Source organism: Orcinus orca, chromosome 7, assembly GCF_937001465.1.
Source record: "Orcinus orca chromosome 7, mOrcOrc1.1, whole genome shotgun sequence".
NCBI classification, from domain to species: domain Eukaryota; kingdom Metazoa; phylum Chordata; class Mammalia; order Artiodactyla; family Delphinidae; genus Orcinus; species Orcinus orca.
In genome coordinates this window covers 102244234-102267218 of record NC_064565.1, presented here as the reverse complement: position 1 = coordinate 102267218, position 22985 = coordinate 102244234, and the positions used below count along the sequence as shown (strand labels likewise).

Here is a 22985-nt window from a genome sequence, read left to right as displayed (position 1 = left end):
GACCCAATGCAGCCAAAATAAATAAATAAGTAAATGTATTTAAAAAAACACAAAACTTACTTGCCACTCTTGGCGGTAACTATTATACCAACTCATTACTCTGCAAATTAATAGTTAAAGAGAAGAAACTGAGAATGTATGCTACCTTTCCAGTTGGAATTGTATCTCAGGATATAACTAAGTGCAGTTGATGAGAGAATGCTCTTCTTTATGGAATAATATCAGCTAACAAATGTTAAAGGAGCGATAGAACTAGAAAATCACATTTTAGTCAAAGATCATCAATGAATGGCAACACCACTAGGTGAAAAGTTGCTGGGGAACTACTTTATGACAGAGATCTCGCTGTCTCTACCTTAAACCAGTGATCAATTATAGCATCACTAACAGTGGGACAGCCAGACATTATACACTTCCTGAAATGATGCAATTGGAGTCATACAGCATCACCTGTAAATTTTTTGTTTTAAAAAAATTTTTACCTGATCCAGTCAAGACTTAAGTTCTATTTTTCAGGAAATACAGGGGATATACAGGATATATACAGGGAAAATACAGGGAAACATATCACGAGGAAACAGTCACAAATCCTGAAGGTAGGGAGTTGTAAAGAAAACCTGACCTGGTATCTTCCACAAGAAAATGTCAAAAAATGGCGGGGGGGGGGGACACGCACTGTTTATGTTAATTTAAAGAGAATTAAGAAACATAACCAAATGCAATGGTGGTCTTTGATTGACTGCGACTTTGAACAAAACAGCTGAAAAAAGGCATTTTTTGGAAACAATTTGAGACATTTGAACTGAGCATTAAATGATACTCGGGAATTATCGTAAATTTCATTAGGTGTCATAATGGCATTTAGGTTATATGGGAAAATACCCTTATTTCTTGGAAATGCACATTGAAACTTTTGGAAGGGAACTATAATGTCTATTGTTTACTTTTAAGTACTAAAAAGAAGCAAAGATGGCAAAATAATCAATACCTGTTCAGCCTAGGTGATGAGTGTATGAGTACCATGCACCACCATCTTTTTTAATTTTTGTATTTTGGAAAATTTTTATGAACAGCAAGAGAGTAAAGTGATCAATTTTGACCTTTAGAAAGCTCACTCCCAAGCTTATTGGGTGACAAGAATGGAAGCAAAAGACTCGTTAGATGATTACTGCAGTAGTCATCATGAAAGAGAGAAGTCATATGGACTCCATCATATAGAGAAAAGGGGGCTGATGGGAGACATTTTGCAGGCAGAAACCATAGGATTTTGATAGGCTCGAGGTGCAAGAGGGCGAAAGAAAGGCGAGCCAAGGCTAATAACAAAAGCCAATATATATCCAATGCTTAGTATATGCCAGTGCAGTGGTTGTTCTAAGTGAGCCACGTGAGTTTAATTCCTGTAAATCTTCACAACCACCTTGTGAGGGAGGCACTGTTGGCACCTCCATTTTACAGATCGGGAAACTTGGGCACAGAGAGGTCAAGCAACTTGCCCAAAGTTATACCCCTAAGTAGGTGGCATTGCTAGAAGTGGCATCCGAGCACACACGCAAAACCATTCCTGCTCTTAAGGATAACATCTGTACCATTAATTGAGATGCGAAAGAGTACATATTGTATTCACCTGTATGCTCCTCTTCTTAAGGTTTATACGACCCGGCTCACGTATCTTTCTTGGCCCCCACACAACTGGAACCCTTCTCGCCAACGCTGCGACTGGGTGATAGAGGTGGTGGTCCTTGGGGAGAAGCATATGTCAAGGTGAGGCCAAGTGCGAATTCTAGAGAAGCGCCTACTATTTGGGGTAGGAGGGACGGGGTGGGTAGGACCCTCAGTAAGACCGTGCTTTTACGCCACGAATGACGCAAATCAACGCAAGAGCCGGGGGTGGAAATGTCGTCACCATCCGCCTGGGGTTGGCGGAGTTGCCGCGAGAGGGGCGTGTAGACCCCGCCTCGGTGGGTGGGGAGTGGCAGGCCCCGCCTCGGCCCCTCTGGCAGGCTCCGGCCGGAGTCGCTGCGGCTCTGGCAGCCGAGCGGGAGCGCGGAGCCCGGAAGGATGCGGCGCCCGCGGCGGCCTGGGGGTCCCGGGGGATCTGGGGGTCTCCGGGTGCTCCTCTGCCTGATGCTGCTGGGCAGCCGTCCGGGAGGCTGCAACGCCATTAGCGCCCACGGTCAGGAGGAAATGGGGGGATTGGGGGAGGATGGTGCCGGGAGCAAAACTCGGTGGGGGGCGTGGGGGGAAGTGTCACGCAGGTCGCGAGCTCAGGTAGAATGTGTGTGTGGAGTGGGGTAGGGGGAGGCACTGTGAGATGAGGAAGATGAGAGGGCGTCTGCGAGGAAAGGGGCGTAGGCCTGGAGGTGGGGCTGGGAGCTCGGGGGCGGGACCTAAGAGAAGCGGGCTCAGGGGAAGATTGCGGTTTGGGGAGAAGGAATAGGGGTGCATATGGACAGAGGGACCTAGAGACGGGATACAGGACCACAGGAGAAGCAAGTCCCTCCGAGGCGCCAAAAAGTGGCGACAGGAGCTGAGGGATGGAGGAGGGGAGGGAAGAAGAGGGAGCCCTGATCTGCCGGGAGAAGTCGGGGCCGAGAGCTCCGGGGTCCCAGCTTTCCGTACAGTATCAGGCCGAGGGAGGGGCCAGCGTTTCTCTTCAAGCCCAGAGAGGCCGACGGCTGTAATCTGATCTCCGATAAGAGAGGGACAGCTGGGGGAGGGGGCCGAAGAAGGTGAAGAGGGAAGGGTCGTCTCACGTCCCCCTCCCCACGGCCAGGCCTGGTGCTGACTCACGTCTGTGCGGACAGAGACAGTCAGCGCTGACTCACGGGCAGGGGGAGGGTGGGGGCGGGGCGCACGTGGGGGAAGGGGGCAAGCTCGCCGTCTGGCGTTCTTCTTCCCCGCCGGGCTTGGAGGCCAATGCAAGATACTTCCTGTGGCGCCGCGGGTGAGGAGGGTGGAAGATGAAGGCTGGAATGGCGGAGAGGTCACGTCCCTTGGAGACTCCTCACCCTGTTACCCTTCCCTCCCCCATCACTGCTTCCAGGCAAGCCCTCAGCGGCGCCAGGCTCAGAGTTTCAGCACCACGAACCGCCCCAGCGGTACAGGGGCCGCGGACTGCAGGGACAGCGTGGGGAGCATTGCCTTAGAGACACCCCGCCGCTACCCCTTTCCCACACGAAGGGGAAGTGTGCTGGAGTTCCCATCTCTTCTGAGCCCCAGGCCATCATAAGATGCTTGTGGAGATTGGGAAAGGAAAGTCCCCTTTTCCTCAGAATTTGGACAAAAACTACCCCATAGTAATTCTATGAGAGTAGAAGTATCAATATGATTATCCACCATCACGATTCCCATGCACCTGGAGGGCTTCTTCTCCCCATTACTCACTTAAGCTAACAGAGGCTTTTAGGGAAAGAATCCAGACTTGCAGATCTTTAAAATCCAAAGCCAGATCCTGTGCTTTCTTCTCAAGAGGAGGACTCTTCCTCCTCTCCTCCCAGCTTAAAGCCTTCCTTAGAATGAAAGAGTGGATCCCATCTGCTTCCCCCTTTTCTAGCCTGTTCATCCATCTGACCATTCTATGTGTGTGGGTGTCTGAGCCTCTGCTCACCTGTCCTCTACAGGCTGTCTGTTTGACCGCAGACTCTGCTCTCACCTCGAAGTCTGTATTCAGGGTGAGTGAGGCCCAAACATAGGATTTACAAAACAGGGTTGGTGGGGGTGATATATAATAAGAAAGAAGTGGGGTGGGCTGGAAGGGAGAGGGGGAACTGGGCTTGGAGAGAAGGGGGACTGGACTGGAGGAGCAGAGCTCTCTGAAGCCAAGAGAGGAGATTGAGGGAGTGCTGTCTATTTGCAGCCTGGACTTTGGAAGGCCTGTTGTCCAAGCCCCCCCACTGACACCACTTTTGTGCTCTTAGATGGCTTGTTTGGACAATGCCAGGTGGGAGTGGGGCAAGCCCGGCCCCTTTTGCAAGTCACCTCCCCAGTTCTTCAACGCTTACAAGGTGTCCTCCAACAGCTCATGTCCCAAGGTGAGGTCTAGATGCGCTGGAGGAGGGAGACTGTAACTTGGTTAGATAAGGGTGGGGAAGGGAGGGGCCACCTGACTCCAGGATTTCTCTCATGGAACATTCCTATCACACCCACTCTGGAACCTCACCTTCCCAGACCTTACTGGAGAAGGAGGCAAGACAGGAGTGGGGGTGGAACCCTAGAGATAGGCTGTTCACACTTAGACTCTCTGGAGGAATCCAGAGGAGGCTTCTAGAAGACACCACTGGAAGAGGCCAGCATTTATATCTTTAGGACCAACCCACTCTCTGGAACTGACTGAGTACTCCAGGGCCATGAATCCTGGAGTCTTCAGCCAGGAGAATACCCCACTTATCCAATTCACTCATTCAACCAATATTTATTGGGTACTTCTACGTGGCAAACGTAGTTTTAGGTGCTTGGGATATATCAGGGAGTGAAACAAAGATCTCTGCCTACTGGGGTTTACATTCAGGGGTGAAGGGAGGGAATACACTAGAAATTAGAAAACACTAGTATGTTAGAAGGTGATAAGTGCCATGGAGAAAACAATTACAGCAGGATAAAGGGATCAGAAATGGTGAGGTAGGATGCTGTGGTATTAAATTGAGTGGTCAAGATAGACCTTATTGAGACTGAAATTCAAATAAAGACATCAAGGAGGTGGGGATGCTTTCCCAGAAGGTTATCTCAGGGAAGAGTGTTTCGGGTGGCCAGGGAGCTAGATAGAATAAAAGCCCTAAGATAGGAGCGTGAGTTTGAGGAACACCATGGAGAACGCCTCTACAGAGTGGCTCTAAAGGAGTGATGGAGAGGCAGAGTAGAAGGTGCAGTCAGGTAGGTAATGAGGGAAGGGATGCTCTGGGATTTTATATGAGAATGTATGGACATTGGCTTTACTCTGAGTAAAAGAGGAAACCATCACAAGGTTTGAGCATAGGGGTGCATGATCTCACTTCTACTTTAAAAAGATCACTCTTGCTGCTGTGTTGAGAATAGAATGTAGGGAGTCAATGGTAGAAACAGAAACACGAAACATTAAAAGCTATCACAGTAACTCATGTAAGAGATGAATAAGCATGGACCAGGGTGGTTGCCGGGAGGTAATGAGAAATGACAGAATTCTGCCTGTATTTTTAAGGTAGTGAGCATGATTTCATGAAATATTGGATAGGGCCATGAAAGAAAGGGAGTAGTCAAGGATGACACCTAGGTTTTATTGCCTGAACAGCTAGGTTGATGTACATGTCATTAATTATGCAGAAGGATCAACTTGGGGAAAGGGGTGTTCAGTTTTGAATACACTGAGTTTAAGATATCCATTCAATAACGTGGGAAGTTGAGTATATAAGATTGGGTTTTAAAAAGGAGAGGTCCGGAGTGGAGATATGAATTTGGGATTCTTTGGCATATAGATGGTAATTAAACCCATGAGGTGAATGAAATAACCAAAAGATTGTGTGTTTATGAAGAAAAGCCCTAAAGAATTCTATTATTAAGAGGACCAGAAGAAGGAGCAGAACCAACAAGGGAGTCTGAGAAGGGAGAGCCAGCAAGGTAGGAGGAAAAACAAGAGTGTATGGTGTCCTAGAAGCTAAGTGAAAGTGTATCAAGGAGGAAGGAGTGATCAACAGTGTCAAATGATGGTGGTAGGTTAAGTAAGATGAGATCTGAGAATTGACCCTGGATTTAGATATGCAGAAGCCACTGGTGATCTTGATGAAAGCAGTTTTGGTAGAATAGTTGGGAATAGAATCCTGAATAGAGTGGATAAGAGGGAATGGGAGGAAAAGAACTGGATACAACCAGTATAAATAACACTTTCAAAGAGTCTTGCTACAAAGAAAAGCAAAGAAATGGGGTGATAGCTGGAGGGGACTGTGGGATCAAACAGTATTTTTATAAGATGGGAGAAACTGCATCATGTTTGTATGTGAATGGGAATAATTCAGTAGAGAACAGGAGAAAATGATGATGTAGGAAATAGGGGAGAATTGTGGGGAAGATGTTCTTGAGTAGGTAGTAGGGGATGAAATCTAGTGCTCAAGTAGAGGAATTGGCCTTATACAGGAACACAGATAGTTCATCTAATGTTAATAGGCAAAAAAGCAGGTATAGATCCCAGGGTATGAGTTAAGAGCAGTACAGATTATTAATCCAGAAACAAGGAAAAAGGAATGGGGGTGGAGAGTGGGAGATTATCCCTTTAAAATAGATGACTGACCTTTCCTGAGAGCAGAGTTTCATGGAGGAAAACGGTCAAACAGGAGATCTGCCTCATGATAAGATGATGTTGATGAATGTTTAAAACAGGTGTATAGTGCTTTGGAGTTTTCCAAGCACTTTTATTTTCCTGATTGTACTTAATCTTTACTACAGACCCATAAAGTATATATTATTCTCACTTTACAAATAAAGAAAACTAAGGTTCAGGATTAATAAAAAGAAGCTAAGGGCTTCCCTGGTGGTGCAGTGGTTGAGAGTCCGCCTGCCAATGCAGGGGACACGGCTTCGTGCCCCGGTCCGGGAAGATCCCACATGCCACGGAGCGGCTGGGCCCGTGAGCCATGGCCGCTGAGCCTGCGCGTCCGGAGCCTGTGCTCCGCAGTGGGAGAGGCCACAGCAGTGAGAGGCCCGCGTACCACAAAAAAAAAAAAAAAAAAAAAAAAGCTGAATAATAATATTGATGATGATTATAATAATAGCACTTATTGAAAGCTCCCTATGTGTCAGGTACTATTCTAACCATTTTGTATTGTGTATTTTAATTATCGCAACAATTTTAGGAGGTATAAACCCCCATTTTTCAGATGAGAGAACTAAGGCTCAGATAGGTTCAGCTAAGGTTACACAATTAGTAAGTGGCAGAGGACTTAAACCCAGTCCCACTGGAAGCAGTCTCACTCCCAAATCTATACCTGAGTGTGGGAAAAGGACAGCTCAAGTCACCCACCACATCTCTAGATCCCCTCCACTGTTCCTCTGCCCTGCCAAATTCAACACACTGCTGGGTGGAGGGTGCAGTTTTGATCTACACTGGTCCCTGTTACTGGGCCCTCAGACTTTCCCAAGCCAATCTCAATCTCACCCTATTCTGTTCCCTGGCAGGACTGTCCTGGCACGATGACCTCACCCAGTATGTGATCTCCCAGGAAATGGAGCGCATCCCCAGGCTTCACCCTGCAGAGCCCCATCCAAGGGACAGGTAGGCATCATTTCTCATCAACTCTGTCATAGCAAGGCTGGTGGATCTGTGATCATCCTGATGGACAGAGGGAAATGGGTACAAAAATCAGCAGGCTGGGGCTTGGGTAAAAGAGGTTCTGGAGTAGTCAGTCATCTGACGCGCTCACATGCCCAACACGAGCTGAGCTCATCCCTGGGGATCCAGCAGAAGAGGGCCATTAAAAACTGTTTTAGGGCTTCCCTGGTGGCGCAGTGGTTGAGAGTCCGCCTGCCGATGCAGGGGACACGGGTTCGTGCCCCGGTCTGTGAGGATCCCACATGCCGCGGAGCGGCTGGGCCCGTGAGCCATGGCCTCTGGGCCTGCACATCCGGAGCCCGTGCTCCGCAGCGGAAGAGGCCACAGCAGTGAGAGACCCGCGTACCACAAAACAAAAAAAAAAAAACTGTTTTGTTTTGTGTTTTTTTTGCCTAACAAAGTCTTTTTTAAATTTTTCTTGAAGCATAATTGATTTACGGTGTTAAAAAATGTTTTGAAACATTTGGACTTTTGGTATTTTGTTTTTGGTCTGGTTTGTCTTTTAATGAATTCATTTACTCAGCAAAAAATACAAGGTTATACTATGTGCCAATCACTGTGCTACTCTTTACGGATACAAAGTAGGAGAACAAGACAAATTACTTTTTCTCTAGTACTGACATAGGAAAGATATGTTAGCAAAGTTTCACCCACATCAGACTCAGATATGAATCAGATAATGGTAGTACTTGAACTGATTTCTGGGATGCATCAGGAGATAGAGAAAGTGGAGAAGGTATAATAATTAGTACTACATGGTATTGGCACAGACACATATATAAGTACTTATAAGTACGTGTAAAATTATGTTCCTTTTTACAGTTTTTTAAAAATATACGTGTATCTATGCTTTTTCAAATTCTTTTCCCATTTAGATTGTTTCATAATATTGAGCAGAGTTCCCTGTGCTATACAGTAGGTCCTTGTTGGTTATCTGTTTTAAATATAGCAGTGTATACAGGACATTTGGTATCTTAAAAGAAGCATCAAAGTAGTCATCATGGAACAAATTAGAATTTTGTCGGACTGAAGTTGTTTAATGTTCAGTTTTGTTACTATGTGGAATTGTATATGGTAGGAGGTACCGTCATCTTTTTGTGGTTAGGGGCTCTGAAGGCATCATTCAGACCCTGTAAAGCAGAGGAAAGTAAATGACGGCTTGGGGCTCAGACGATGACACCAGGTGAAGAAGGCAGAGTGGGGCAGGGGGAACAGAGTGAGAGCGCACAGTACTGAGTGTTTGATTGCGTACTTGGGGACATGCCCACAGGGACAGTGTGGCAAGCTGCAGACACAGTTCATCTAGAGCGGTTCCCAGCTGCCTTCCCCTTCTCCTGTTCTCCCCTCTCCATCCCTAGCCTCATGCTTCCAGCTCTGCGGCTGTGTTTCAGGGATCCAGGCATGCTTACCAGGGAGGCAATGACCTCTGCCCCAGGCTTGGCCCTCTGGCCCTTCCCCATGCTACTGTCTCCTCGCCTGAGGCTACCTCATCTCTTAAGAGAGCAGGCTCATTCTATGCTAAGCCTGGACCCACCATCTCTGCCTCATAGGCTCTATACGCCCTCCCCCACACGACCAACACACACACACACACACACACACACACACACGCACATAAACACACACACACACTTTGCTTTCCTCCCCAGATCTGGCTTGGCGCCCAGGAGACCGGGTCCCGCTGGGGAGCTGCTTTTACAGGGCATCCCCACTGGCTCCGCCCCTGCTCCCCAGCATCGGCTTCCTCAACCTCCAGTAGGTAGGGGTGGAGCTGGGGCAGGCTCCCCCCTCTCCCCTTTGCAGGCTGAGCTGCTGCCCCCTCTCCTGGAGCATCTGCTGCTGCCCCCGCAGCCTCCCCACCCCGCCCTGAGTTATGAACCTGCCCTGCTGCAGCCCTACTTGTTCCATCAGGTGAGCCCTGGACCTCCGCCCCACTGCAACCCCAGTCCCCCAGCCCTGATGTCTGCTCTCATCCGAATCTCTGGTTTCCCACAGTTTGGCTCCCGCGATGGCCCCCGGAGCTCAGAGAGCTCCCCAGGAATGGCCAGTGTTGGCCCCCTGCCCAAAGATGAACCCCCAGCCCTCTTCAGCAGAACTGCCTCCAAGGGCACGTTCGGGGCTCACCCTGGCCGTTCCTATGGGGACCCTCCAGGGCCTCCGCCTGCTCAGCTTCTCCAGGAGTCAGGGCTGCTCTACCTGGCCCAGGAGCCACAAGTGCCCAGCAGGGCCAGGGCACCAAGGCTGCCAGAGCAAGGGGGCAGCAGCCAGGCAGATGACTCCTCAGAAGGCTATGAGGAGGAAGGACTAGAGGGTCGCAGGGAGAAGCCTCCTTCCCCAGAAGAGCAGCCAGGTAACAGAGTCCGCAGCATCCGCTCCCTGCCTGTGGGGCTGCTTTCTGGGAGGTGGGGCGGGGAGGGTCCTTCCTGACTACCCACGCATTTGTTAATTTGTCCTTAAAGTCACCTGCACACTCAGCTCATGTCTACCGACCACCTGCTCTATGCCAGGCACTAGGTAGGCAGTGGGGATACAGTGGGGGCAGTAGAGTTGACATGACTCTTCTTCAGCTGGGGGATCAAGGAGTCCCTGCTGGGCCTGAAGTTTGGTCTTGACACAGGAAGCTCTTTCCCCCAAAGTGTGGACAAGGGTGGGAAGGGGAGGGCATCAATGTCCTGGTGTTTGAAAAGTTCTTAAATGTACCACCGGTCCCCCCCACCCCCAAATGCATCCCACAAGTTCATCTCGGCACCAGCCCTGAGCTCCGTGTCTGGCTCCCTGCAGATGTGACTCTGCAGAGGCTGGCAGCTGTGCTGGCGGGCTACGGGGTGGAGCTCCGTCAGCTGACTCCTGAGCAGCTCTCCACCCTCTCCACCCTGCTGCGGCTGCTGCCCAAGGGTGCAGGCCGAAACCTGGGTGAGTGTCCAGGCAGAGAGACTACCAGCCCCGTGGAGGCCCCTTGCCCCACTTCTCAAGACCACAGCAAGCAACCTAGAGGGAAAGGGCCAAGGTCAGGGGAGGGAGTTCTTTTGAGACACGGAGTCATTACCAGCCAAGGGCAGGGAGCAAGGGGTGGGGTGGTGAGCCGAGGAGTTAGAGCAGGAAAGGACTGGAGGATGGAAGCAATGGGAAAAGAAGCTAACAGGGGGTGTGAGCTGGACCAGGAGGCACGGAGAAAGCTGGGCGGAAGATATTGAGGACCTAAGGAGGGGCATGGCTACTAAAAAGGAGAAGCCAATGATTGATGGGCAGAGGGAGGACTGAGCAGAGAATAGCTTTGAGAGGTGTGGCCAATAACAGAGGGAGGAGTTGATAAAACAATGAATTATAAGGCAGATGCACAGAGGCATGAGGCCATGCTTAGGACGACACCAGCGATAGGGTCTTGGTTACTGACGCGGGGAAAGAGGCCACAGCAAATGTAACAGGCTCAGGGCCTCTGGCCTTTTCTCCCACCTGCGTTGTGTGGACCTTGGCCTTGGCCCTTTGCCCAGAGTCTTGTTTTTCCTGTCTCTGCAGGAGGGGTTGTAAACGTTGGAGCTGACATCAAGAAAGTGAGTTTGTGACACCTGCCTGACCCATAAGTGCCCAACGGCAGCAAACCCCTTGATTGAAATCTAAATCTCAGGACCAGGACCCAGAATCTGTGTCCTCCAAGCCCTCATTTCGGTGGAACTGAGGCCCAGAGGCTGCAAGTCATTGTTTAAGGTCTCACCTCAAGTTGAAGGCAGAGCTGGGACCAGAAGCTAGAATTCTTGATTCACTGCTTTTTTACACTACAGTCATCTCAGACCACACTCTGAGGGTCCCTAGGGGAAGCGGGGGGACGCGAGCAGGCGGGCTCCTGACTGCCCTGCGGCTTGAGGCACTCTGTCCGTTTCACATGTTGGATTTCTAAGATTGTGTGGCTAAACAAGAGTCGAAAAACCACGGCCTGCCTGTTCGTCTTCTCCCCTAACCCCAACTTTCCTCACTCCGGAGCTTCTCCCCACTCCAGCCCCATCCTGTGGATTATTACTGATCATGAATAATCACTCATTCAGTCCTTTTTTCATTCATTCATTCATCCACTTGGCTCACTTTCCTGGATGCCCTCTCTGTACCCAGTGCTGACCTGGGCCTGGGGATAGGAAGAGAAACATGTCCTAAGCACCCCTGTGGGAGCTCAGCGTCCAGAGTGTGGACCCCCTCCCCCCCGACCCCTCCACCGTTAGAGACCATACCTCTGTCCTCTCTTCTGAACAGACAATGGAGGAGCAGGTGCAGGGCGCAGACGCAGCGGAGCCTCCACCGCCCACGCCCTCCCTGCCCGGATCCCCCACTGCTGGTCCCACCTCCAATGAAGCCCAGCGGGAGCTGAGCTCTGGATCCTCTGAGCCCCCCAAAGCTGCCGGCCCCCCTGCCATGCCCATCCTGCGAGAGGAGAAAAGTCCACTGGGCCAGAGCCAGCCCACGGCGGCAGGGCAGCCCTCGGCTAGGCCATCAGCAGAGGAATATGGCTACATTGTCACTGACCAGAAGTAAGGGCTCCAGCCTGGGGCAGCCTCCTGGTCCCTTGGGTGTTGGGCTGGCCCGCCTGGCAGGAAGCAGAGAGCAGAAGTCCAGATGTGGAGTAGACACGGGGCTGGGCTGCTCTGCACCCCTGGAGGTTGTTTCAAGGAAGTGGCCTAGAGGGTCCCCACTTTCCTTCCTCTGCCGGCTCCCCACCTCCAGGCCCCTGAGTCTGGCTGCAGGAGTGAAGCTTCTGGAGATCCTGGCTGAGCATGTGCACATGTCCTCGGGCAGCTTCATCAACATCAGGTGGGGCTGTATCTGGCTGGGGCAGCAGGGATCTAGCAGGTAGCTTGAAGCGGGAGGTGGCTGGAGGGGCTCAGGGTAGGAGGGGAAGACAAACTGTGAGTAAGGGGCCAAGGTCGGCTCAAAGATGTTTCCAGCTGCACTGAAGGTACAGCCACACCCAGCCCTGCTGCTGGCCCCATCCAGTATCTTCCCAGCCTCAAACACCCCTGTATGGCATCTCTGATTGGTTTTAGCCCCATCCTCTAACAGGGAGAGGGCCAGAGAGGACCTCTCATTTTGAATCTGGCGTCTGTGGTGGGTGAGGCAGTAACATACCTCCTATTCGGCAGTGTCGTGGGACCAGCCCTTACCTTCCGCATCCGGCACAATGAACAGAACCTGTCTTTGGCTGACGTGACCAAGCAAGCTGGTAAGTACTCCTTGACCCCAGCCTGAGTTGTATATATCCAGGCCTGTTGCTGGTGCTCCCCTTGAAATATTCCCAGCCTACATGGACCCTGCCTGCCACCTGGCATAGCATGACATGGGGTGGAGACCACATGGGGCTGGACAGAATCTGACCTACATCCTCCCTGCAGGGATGGTGAAGTCTGAACTGGAAGCACAGACAGGGCTCCAGATCTTGCAGACAGGCGTGGGACAGGTATGAGATAACTAAAGGATCAATCAAAGCCCCAGAGGGCTCATGTTGCCCACAAGAGATGCAGGCAAACGACAGGAGAATAGGAGCTGAGATCTATCTGGCTGGTCCCCCAGCTTTGCCAAAGCAGCCCTCCCCCGTGCAGTTTTCTTTCTGACCAGCAGATGGCCCCAGCAGCTCCTCCCTGCAGGTCCAGCCTTCTCTCCGAAGTCTGCTTGCTTGGAAGAATCACCTGAGATGGCCATAGCTGTCCATAGATGTTCTAGAGCAAAGTCTCAAATTCCAAGGGAAAACATGACACAGAAAGGACACTGAACTCAAAATATGCTTCTATTCTGCATCCAACACTGATGCCTCACATTCTACTCTTTGATCCCTTGGGTCTCTCTATACTTCTCTGTATCCATTTTTAAATGCAAAAACTCCTAGGGAGGGTCACCCACTAAGTCTCTGGCAGTGCAACGTGGTTGAGTTGCCTCAATGGGGATTGAGAAGGAAGATCTTCGGCCTCTCCAAGTCCTTCTGCCTGTACCGCCATGCCCCTGCCTCCCAGCTTTGCCCCAGGAGATATCCTAGCAGGGAGTGGGCCATGGGACAGGGGTGGGGAGCAGCTCCTAAGTCTCCCCACACCACTGCCCCCCTTGATTCTAGCCTTGTTCCCACAGAGGGAGGAGGCAGCCGCTGTCCTTCCCCGACCGGCCCACGGCACCTCTCCCATGCGCTCCATGCTGCTTACTCTGGTGGCCCTGGCGGGTGTGGCCGGGTTGCTCGTGGCTCTGGCAGTGGCCCTGTGTGCACGGCAGCGTGCGCGGCAGCGGGACAAGGAGCGCCTGGCCGCGCTGGGACCCGAGGACGCCCACGGTGACACTACCTTTGAGTACCAGGTGTGCAGCCCCAGACGCTTGTTGATGAGAGGGAGTGGAAGGGGCTCGGGAGTCGGGGTCTCGCCTGGGATGAGGGTGGGGAGCTGGATGAGGCAGGGGCTGGAGAAGCCCCAGTGGGAGTGCTGCGGGGCCATTTTGAATGGATGGGAACTGAGAGCAGATGGTTGCTGAAGTTCTCCCCAGTGCTGTGATTCGGGGGGGGGGGGGCTCTAGGCTTCTGCTCTGTGACATCCGAGGTTGTCACAGGCACCAGCCAAGCAGAACAGCCCCGAAAAGGATGAGAGCCATGGCAGAAGACCCTACCCCAGAGGAAATGGGTTTCATTCAAAAACAATCAAGGACAGGCCTAGGGACTCTACTGAACTGAGCCCAGGACCCTGTGGGGAAGGATTCAGGAGACCTTGGACCCTGCCCCATCCTTCTTCTGCAGGACCTGTGCCGCCAGCACATGGCCACAAAGTCCCTGTTCAGCCGGGCAGAGGGTCCACCGGAGCCCTCTCGGGTGAGCAGCGTGTCCTCGCAGTTTAGTGATGCGGCCCAGGCCAGCCCCAGCTCCCACAGCAGCACACCGTCCTGGTGCGAGGAGCCCGCCCAGGCCAACATGGACATCTCCACGGGACACATGATTCTGGTCAGGACAGGGCATCGGCCCAGAGTGGGTGAGGGGACCGGACGGTGGGAGGGGCAGGGCTGGCAGTGGGGGCCAGCGCCAGGCTGTGGTGTCCCTGCAGGCGTACATGGAGGACCACCTGCGGAACCGGGACCGCTTGGCCAAGGAGTGGCGGGCCCTGTGTGCCTACCAGGCGGAGCCCAACACCTGTGCCACCGCCCAGGGGGAGGGCAACATCAAAAAGAACCGCAACCCTGACTTCCTGCCCTGTGAGTGAGTCCTGCTGACCTGCCGGCCCCAGCCCTCTGTCTGCTGGGAGCTCTGGAGGGCTTGGGGGCAGGGCCGGGCTCCTGGCTCAAGCTGAGTGGCAGAGGTGCCAGGACCCCAATGACTGGAGGGGCTTCTGGGGTGGGATGCGGGGTCTGTGCAGATGACCACGCACGCATCAAGCTGAAGGTGGAGAGCAGCCCTTCTCGGAGCGATTACATCAACGCCAGCCCCATTGTGAGTGGCCCCCACCTCCTCCCCATTTTCATCCTGCCCCCATAGACTCCATTTCCCCACCCAAGTCCCCAGAATTGTGAGCCTGATATCCTAGCATGGAAATGGGGCTTCTCAGCCTCCCCCAGAACCTGGCCCGCTCCCTTTGACCGAGCCTCTCCATGGTGGCATTTCCCATTCTGGCTCACGATGTATCTTTCCCGTCCCCAGATTGAGCACGACCCTCGGATGCCAGCCTACATAGCCACACAGGGCCCACTGTCACATACCATCTCAGACTTCTGGCAGGTGGGCTTTTGGAGGGAGGGCTTTTCCAGGGAGTCGGCGCCCTTGTGGCCAGCCAGGGCCAGCCAGGTCCCAGGGAGGTTAGAATGGAGCTTACCTGGGTCTCTGTCCCTAGATGGTGTGGGAGAGTGGCTGCACCGTCATTGTCATGCTGACCCCGCTGGTGGAGGATGGTGTCAAGCAGTGTGACCGCTACTGGCCAGATGAGGGCTCCTCCCTCTACCATGTATATGAGGTCAGCAGGACCCCGCGGCCAGGAGACGATGGGGGTGGAGAAAATGGATGGTGCACCACTCATGCATGTGTGAACATATGTGTATATAAACATATGTGCATTCACATACATGCATATACATGTGTGTATGTGTGTGTCCAGTCTAGGGCCAAAAAGCACTAGTAAGGACTTATGATGAAAGGTACAGATATAAAGCTATAAAACCACTGAAACTAAGGTAAGAAGCTAAGAGTCAGGAGTACAGTTTTGAGACAGGGAAGATAAGTATACTCAAAGGCCAAGATTGAGACCTACTTTTATTGAGCCTAACTTAGATCTGAGTTTCCTGGAGGCCAAAGCAAAGAAAGAAATGCCACCAGTAACATATACTGCTTATTTAAAACAGAAACAAACTTTTTCATTAGGAGAAAAGTTAGGTAGGGGGGAACTGGGCAGCGGCAAAGCAAGGGAAGGAGCAACATTCCTGACAAATGGGAGGTGACACCCCCCCCCAATAAAACAAGAGACATTAATTGCACACGTCCAGTTTCTCATGAGCACTGGATAGCAGTTTTGCATCATCAGATAAGCACGCAACAGTCTTTTTAAGTTTTAAAAATTGGTCTTGCTTGTGGTTAAAGAAAAAAATCAAATGAAAATATAGAATTTTATCAAAGTTTACGGTGTGTGTAGCACAGACACTTTGCTAGTCTCTGTGCAGAAGAGGAAGGAGAAACTTTGAATTCAAGAGGCTCACAATATTGGGAATTCCCTCGCGGTCCAGTGGTGCTTTCACTGCCCTGGGCCTGGGTTTGATCCCTGGGGGATCTAAGATCCCTCAAGCCACGGGGCTCAGCCAAAACAAACAAATGAAAACTCACAATAGTTGTGTCTAGATGAAAAAGCCACCAGTTGTCCTGAGCAGTCCATAAGTGACACAAACAGCTAGAGTTCTTGGGGACAGCTGGAACAGTTGGGGTGGGCGGTTGGGTGAGCTTCCTGGAGAATTTAGAATCTGACTGGCCTGGGAGGCCGGGAGGATTTGGAGATGCCCTGCCGCGCTCAGGCCTGCACCCCCTCCTCCGCAGGTGAACCTCGTGTCGGAGCACATCTGGTGCGAGGACTTCCTGGTGCGGAGCTTCTACCTGAAGAACGTGCAGACCCAGGAGACGCGCACGCTCACGCAGTTCCACTTCCTCAGCTGGCCGGCAGAGGGCACCCCGGCCTCCACCCGGCCCCTGCTGGACTTCCGCAGGTGAGCGCCCCAGCGCCTGGGCGGTGGGGCGGCCCGGGGGAGGCTCCGAGGAGCCGGGGAGAGAGCTGCACAGGAGCAAGGGGCCGGGAGCTAGGCTCCCTTACCTTCCGCCAATCCATCAGGTCCTCCTAGGGCCCCAGGTCAGGTGAGGCAGATCCTCTAGCCTGACCTGGAGCCTCGGCCTCAGGTCCACTGGTGCCCCCTGCTAGACACCCCAAACCAGGACTGACTCTGACCTCCTGGACCCCCTTCCAGACACCACCCCCCAAACCAGAACTGACGCTCTGTCTCGCTGTGCCCATTCCTCCACTGCTGTAGTCCAGCCCCTGTCTGCTCTCTCTCTGCTGGCCAGCTGTCTCCTCCCTCTCTCTTGCACTCTTTTTCTCCCTGCCTCTCCATGTCCGGTGCTTTCTCCGTAACCCCATTCCCCCCAAGAAGGGCTCACTTTGTTTCTAGCTCTCTCCCTCTCCTCGGTCCCTGCTGCCTGTTTCCTCCTGTCCTGTGCTTCCAGGTGGCCAGCACTAGTCTGTGTGTCTGCTGTCCCCTCGCTGTCTCTCACTCCCTCCTGCCATCCCCCTTCTTTATCCCTCTGTGTCTCTTTGCCTCTATTTTTCTTTCCCTTTGTCTTTCCCTCTCTTTCCCTCCCTTCCTTCCCTCTTTTCTCTCCCCCTCCCTCCCCCGCCCACCTCTTTCTCCATCACTGTGTCTCGAAGTCTGACTCACTCTTCCCCTCCATCCACATTTCCCCCTCTCTCCACCTCTCCCTGTTCCTTCTCCCTGCTCTGTTTCCTCCACCTCCCTCCCATGTCTGCCTATTTACTCTGCCTCTCTTTGTCTCTGTCTCCCCCCCACCATCTCTCATTCTCTACATGGCTCTATCTCTCCCTGGCTCTATCTCCCCTCACTGTCCCCTCCCTCCCCTCTCTCTCTCTCTCTCTCTCTCTCTCTCTCTCTCTCTCACGGCTGCCAGTGTCATTTTTGTGATCTGCAGCTAGTATTCTCACTCCAGTTGCATAGTCACAAAAGTGATCATTGGCAGGTGTGGCCGCTGCATGGACAGGACATGAGGACGTGTGGGCCCAGGGACCACCCTGAAGGCTGCTGGGAGAGCCGGGGGCTGGGGAGACTCAGGCAAGGGGCAAATACTATCAAAGGGAGTGCGGGAGGATCTCTGGATTCTTGGGGACTCAGTGGAACCAGGTAGGGGCTGGGACAGGAGGCTAACAGGGTGACCTGCCCTGTTCTGATGCTGAAACCGTGACCAGGCCAGGCCTCCATCATCCCCTGCCTGTCCCCTCCCTAGACAGGTGGCTGAGAAGTCTGCTGCCAAGGCTGGGGCCTCACCCACACTGTGGCGGCTTCCTGCTTCTCTGCCCCTTGCCAGGCTGGCCTGAGGTCTCTAGGCGCTAGGCAGAGAGCAGAGGGGCAGAGCCGGCGGGGGCGGGGGGCAGTTGAGGGAGGAACCTGGGGATAGTTTCTGAGCCTCAGGACAATGGTTTCTAACTGGGGTCCCCGGGGCCTGAGGCACAGGCTTCTCAAAAGCAACGCTAGGGGCATCAGAGCTATTTTTTTTGTTTTCCACATTTTAAAAATCTTTATAGAACTAGTGCATGGACCTGTTTTAAGGCTGCACAGGTTAGCCAAAAGGTTATATTTCTTTGCTTTAGGCTGGGATTATGTAAACTCAGTTCATTAGACACCCAGAACAAATTAATTGCTGCTTAATAAATATAGTTTGGTGAAGGTCCACCAGAGGCAAGGCAAAATAATTCTTTAAGTCCTAGAAAGTGACTCTGAGCAAGTTCCTTGACTTCTGTCTGTTTTCTTACCTGTGAAATGAGAATGATGACCCATACTTTAGGGGTTGTTACAAAAGTCAGTAGCATAAAGTCTGTAAAATCTGCTTTAAGTGCTTGGCACGTAGTAAGGGCTCTATTAATTCTAAGTACTGTTTCTTATCGTTATTATTAAATGATTGGGAACCACTGTGGCAACTTCTGTTCAACCCCAGCCCTGATACACCAGCCAATATGCTAGAAAACCATGTGGACTCCTGGAAAACCTTTCAAAGTCACCTGGCCCCTGCAAGCCTTGAGGAACCAGATGGAGGACCACTAAGTTCCAAGCTTCCCCTGAAGTACTCTAATAACCCCTCAGAAGGTCCTCCCTTGCCCTGGCCCATTGGAGGTATCAGAAATCTGCAAGTGACTCTCAAAGCAGGAATGTCATAAGGGACAAGGGCAGGTTAGACTGGGCCACTGAGAGAGGAAGAAACCCCCTGCTCATTGCTGAGCTGCTGTGATCAGGGCAGAAGAGTCGGAGGTCCAGGTGGACCAAGTCTGAATATGACCCAACCACAGAGCACCAGTGTGGAGGCAAGACTTATCCAGGGAGACAGGCGCAGCATCATATTCAGAGCGGAGGTGTTGTCCTCCCCTCGCCAGAGGAACTCTGTGCCCAGGGCTACTACCCGACCTCACTGCTGGTGAGGACCACAGGAAGCCTGGGTGGTGAGCGGAATACCTTGGGCAGTTGTAGGGGCAGAGCAAGGATGTGGCAAGATTGACACCCTTGAAGTCACCAGAAAGCCTATCCTCCCTGAACTTCTGGCAGAGGTGGCTGTTAATATTATCATGTCTTATTATTAATCATACTATCATTTAATGAGCACCTACTGTGTGCCAGGTATTGCACTTAGTTCTTTACATGGATTATTTCACATAATCATAGTAAGAACCCTAAGAAGGAGGTTACTACTCTTATCATCCCCACTTTACAGGTAATAAAACTGAGGCTCAAAGAGGTTAAATCAGTTGTTCCAGGCGCACAGCTTGGGTACATAGCTCATAAGTGATGAGGCAAGCCCAGTGCCACCTACACTATCTCTGGTTCTTTGCCTCCAGCCCTGACTCCTGTCTCCAGCCCTCTTCCCTCCTCTGCCATTGGCATGTGGGGAGAAAAGGAAGAAAGAGAGGCCCTCAGGTGTGTGTTTTGGTTCCCCTTTCCCTCTGCTGGTGCCCCCTGACCTCACGCCCATTTCTTATTGCAGGAAGGTGAACAAGTGCTACCGGGGCCGCTCCTGCCCCATCATTGTGCACTGCAGGTGCGTTCAGGGGGGCTGGGGTGGGGATGTAAGGGGACAGGACAGCCAGGCCAGAGGGCCCTGAGGTGGGGCATTCCTGGTCCCCACCCCTTCTCTGGTCCTGCTCCCTCAGCCCACCTCCCAAGCACACTGCCTGCCTGTCCCCTGGATGCCAGCAAACCACAGCCCATGGGCCAAATTCAGCATACCATCTGTTTTCTTAATGGCCCGTGAGCTAAGAATGATGTTCCTATTTTTAAACAGTTGAAGAAAAAAAAAAAAACGTTTGACAGAGACTATACGTGGCCCACAAAGTTGAAAATATTTACCATCTTGTCATTTACATAAGAAGTTTGCTGAATGAAAGCCTGGCCAGAGGCTGGAGAAAGCTATTCCCTCTTGCTGCCTCTGCCTCAGGGCAGAGCCAGGGCTATCCTTTTCGGTTAGCTCACTGCCCAAGAGACACCCCATGGGTCACAGGCTCCCCACTCGAGGCCCAATTCCCAGGACCCAGGGGCTATGACCGTTCCCTCATCCTCCACTCACTCATCCCACCCCCAGCCCCAGCTAACCCTAACAGCTCCACCAGTCTCCCCCTCTCCTCCCGGTTCCTGCTGGGTCCCAGACTCAGCCTGTCACCATCTCCTCTTTCAGTGACGGTGCAGGAAGGACTGGCACCTACATCCTCATCGACATGGTACTGAACCGCATGGCAAAAGGTGACGACCCCCTCCTCCCCGGCCACAGCTCGCCCACAGCCCAGCCTCTGATTAGCGTCTCCCCAGCCCCTGGGATCACAGGAGTTCGTGGAGGGCAGGTTGCCACACCCCCAGGCTTTCTCCAGTCCTGCAAGCCTCCCACCCCAGGATGCCCTAGGCTTTTGGGGTCCTACCCTCCTCTGGACACCCCCTGAGCAGCCCCGTGCTCCCCCTACCCAGGAGTGAAGGAGATTGACATCGCTGCCACCCTGGAGCATGTCCGTGACCAGCGGCCTGGTCTCGTCCGCTCCAAGGTAACCGTTCCTCCCTCCACCCACCTTAGCCACCACCCTTCCCCAACCAAAGTGGCAGCAGCCGGCCTCTCCTGCCTGCCTCCATACCCCTCCCCCGGGAGGGCTCCCTCCCCCCCACCCCACAAGTGACCTCCCCAAAGCACCCTCCACCCCCGGGGCAGGAGCAGAGGCCAGGACCCCCCATGACCCTCCTCCCCCTGCCCTTCCCCAGGACCAGTTTGAATTTGCCCTGACAGCTGTGGCGGAGGAGGTGAATGCCATCCTTAAGGCCCTGCCCCAGTGAGACCCTTGGGGCCCCTCCGTGGGCAGCCCAGCCTCTGCTCCCTCTTTGCTATGTGAGCATCTGTGTACTCACTCCTCACTTCCCCACCTGCCACCTTGGCCCCTCTTGGGCATGTCTAGCCCTTCCAAGAGGAGCATGTAAAGAAGGGGAAGTGGGAAGGGGCACACCGGGAGCCCTGGCATCAGTCCCGTGGGGGAGCTGGCAGCTGGCCAGGAGGAGAGGAAATCAACCATTCCACCCCAGAGCCTCCTCCTGCCTGAGCCCCCTGGCCCCCATTCCCCACCACTCTGGATGCTCCCAATATGTCTGTGTGGACGCCCTCCCCCCTCCGGTGTGGCTAGAATGGGGCGGAGGGGCCACCATGTCCAGCTCTTCCTGTTCTCCCAGCCCCTGCTGCCCGCTGACCTGCCTCCACGACCCACACTCTGGCCCTTGCCCTTCCTACCCCCTCCCCCGGCCCTCCCGCCGCCACATGCCACTCAACTCTGTCCCCCTGGCACAAGAGAACATTTCTAGAAAAATCTACTTTTGTATCAGTGTGAATAAAGTTAGTGCGTCGTGTGTGCAGCTGCAACCCGGACTCCGACGCATTTCTGTCTGCTCTGCTTCCAGACTCCAGCCCCGCCTCAGCCTGGAGCCGGGCCCTGCTGCCTTTCTCAGGAGATGCAGAGAGGGTGATGGGAGGGCCAGGCTGCCAAGTCACGCTCTCCAAGGCTTGAATGGTAGCTAATAACAATTAGGCAGTGGTTTTTTTATGCTGTGCTCCCTATGTGGCTGGCAGTCTCCAAGGTGCTTTGCACCCATTAACTTGTTTAATCTTCAGGACACGCTACCAATTATTAGCCCCATCTTACAGACGAAGAGACTGCGGCACAGAACTTGCCCGAGGTACCACAGCTAGTTAAGTGGTGGAGTTAGGATTCGAACGCAGGCACGCTTGACCTCTTTGCCGCCGGTCCTCTCAGTTCTTGGGCGGCTGCTTCATGTCCTTCGGCCTCAGGAATAATGTACGTCGAGCAGGATTGAGGTTAGGACTAAACGAGGTGATGCAGGCAAAGTGCTCGCCACACCTTAAGCAAAAGTAGCTAAACTCTGATAGCGACTCGCAGACCAGGCCTATGAGATGTGACAACAGCCATTCACCTGGGGGCAAGGGGCACTTTCTCCCCCCTCCCCCATAGCGTTCCACCCTGTATGGCCCCAGGGGAGCCCTCATCTGCATGTCATGAGATGTCCTTGTCAAAGATGGTAGGCGTAGAAATGAGGCAAGAGAGCCTTGGGCATGGAGGTACTCAGGAGTTAGGGCCACCTAACCTTGCCAGGGTTCAGACCCGTCACATGAAAAATGGGCAAGTACCACCCGTGCTGCGCAGGGAGCGAAGGGACCAGTGAGTGGACCACGGGCCCTTCACCCTTCACCTGTGCTCTGCTGAGGTTCAGCACCACTGGTGTTTCATCTCAAAGGCCGGAAGTGGGCAGAACAGCCATTTTACCAGCAGATTCTCTCTCTCTCAAGATAGAGGCTTGAAAGTCCTCTTTCAGGGCAGGCTGCTTCCTTGCTTTGAGAAAAATACAATATAGACCCTTTGGCCACTGAAGATGAAGCCAAGTGCTCATCCCGGAATGGAAGAGAGCATTGGTGGGGAGCCACACCTCCCTGCTTGACAATAGAAAGGTGCTTGTCAAAGGTGCCTGGGAGGGCATCTCTGCAGGTATCTGGAGAGAGAAGCGGGAGAGGTACCTGGCTTTCTCCTCCCTGGGGCCCTGATGAGTTTGGGGCCTGGACCCTGGGTGGGGTGGACGTGTGCCACTCCACATGGAGAGAGGCAGGCCTCTGACACTGCCCACTGGCCTTAAGCTAAGGAGACCTGTGGAGGGGCCTCAGTCTCTGGGCCTTGGGAGGTTTTTACAGGTTTTTCACCATGTGTTCCCGGCTTTCTGTTGGCCCCATGCTTTCAGTCAAGTCATTACTCAGTCTGGTCCTAGCTGTGCCGCAGAGTATTGGGTGGTGGGACCCTGCGTAAGGGGAACAGCAGCTACCTGGGGAGAGCCAGCTGTGGGGCCCCAAGAAGTGAGGGCAGAAGAATGCGCATTTCATGGACTTCTACAGCATACTTAGAGAGGGCCA

General features: G+C 53.0%; 1 protein-coding gene across 5 annotated transcripts; it reads left to right on the top strand.

Moving 5' to 3' along the window:
* The first annotated feature begins 1628 nt into the window (after positions 1 to 1628).
* Positions 1629 to 21431, top strand: PTPRN (protein tyrosine phosphatase receptor type N). Of its 5 annotated transcripts, none has more exons than XM_033427139.2 (23): positions 1629 to 1761; positions 3621 to 3671; positions 3918 to 4031; positions 7141 to 7237; positions 8944 to 9205; positions 9290 to 9644; positions 10076 to 10207; positions 10811 to 10845; positions 11537 to 11811; positions 12005 to 12091; positions 12421 to 12500; positions 12670 to 12734; positions 13397 to 13615; positions 14046 to 14246; positions 14347 to 14494; positions 14656 to 14729; positions 14937 to 15014; positions 15127 to 15246; positions 16314 to 16480; positions 19530 to 19583; positions 20217 to 20281; positions 20501 to 20574; positions 20786 to 21431. In XM_033427139.2, exons 3-23 carry the CDS (start codon positions 4022 to 4024, stop codon positions 20855 to 20857), a joined length of 2670 nt encoding a protein of 889 aa, XP_033283030.1. In that variant the 5' UTR covers positions 1629 to 1761; positions 3621 to 3671; positions 3918 to 4021; the 3' UTR covers positions 20858 to 21431. The 5 variants fall into 5 exon arrangements, with proteins under 5 accessions (XP_033283030.1, XP_004262735.1, XP_004262734.1 ...); XM_004262686.4 differs by lacking the exon at positions 1629 to 1761 and adding an exon at positions 1923 to 2173; XM_033427129.2 differs by lacking the exon at positions 1629 to 1761 and adding an exon at positions 2026 to 2173 and having other exon boundaries at positions 3554 to 3671.
* Positions 21432 to 22985: the final 1554 nt, after the last annotated feature.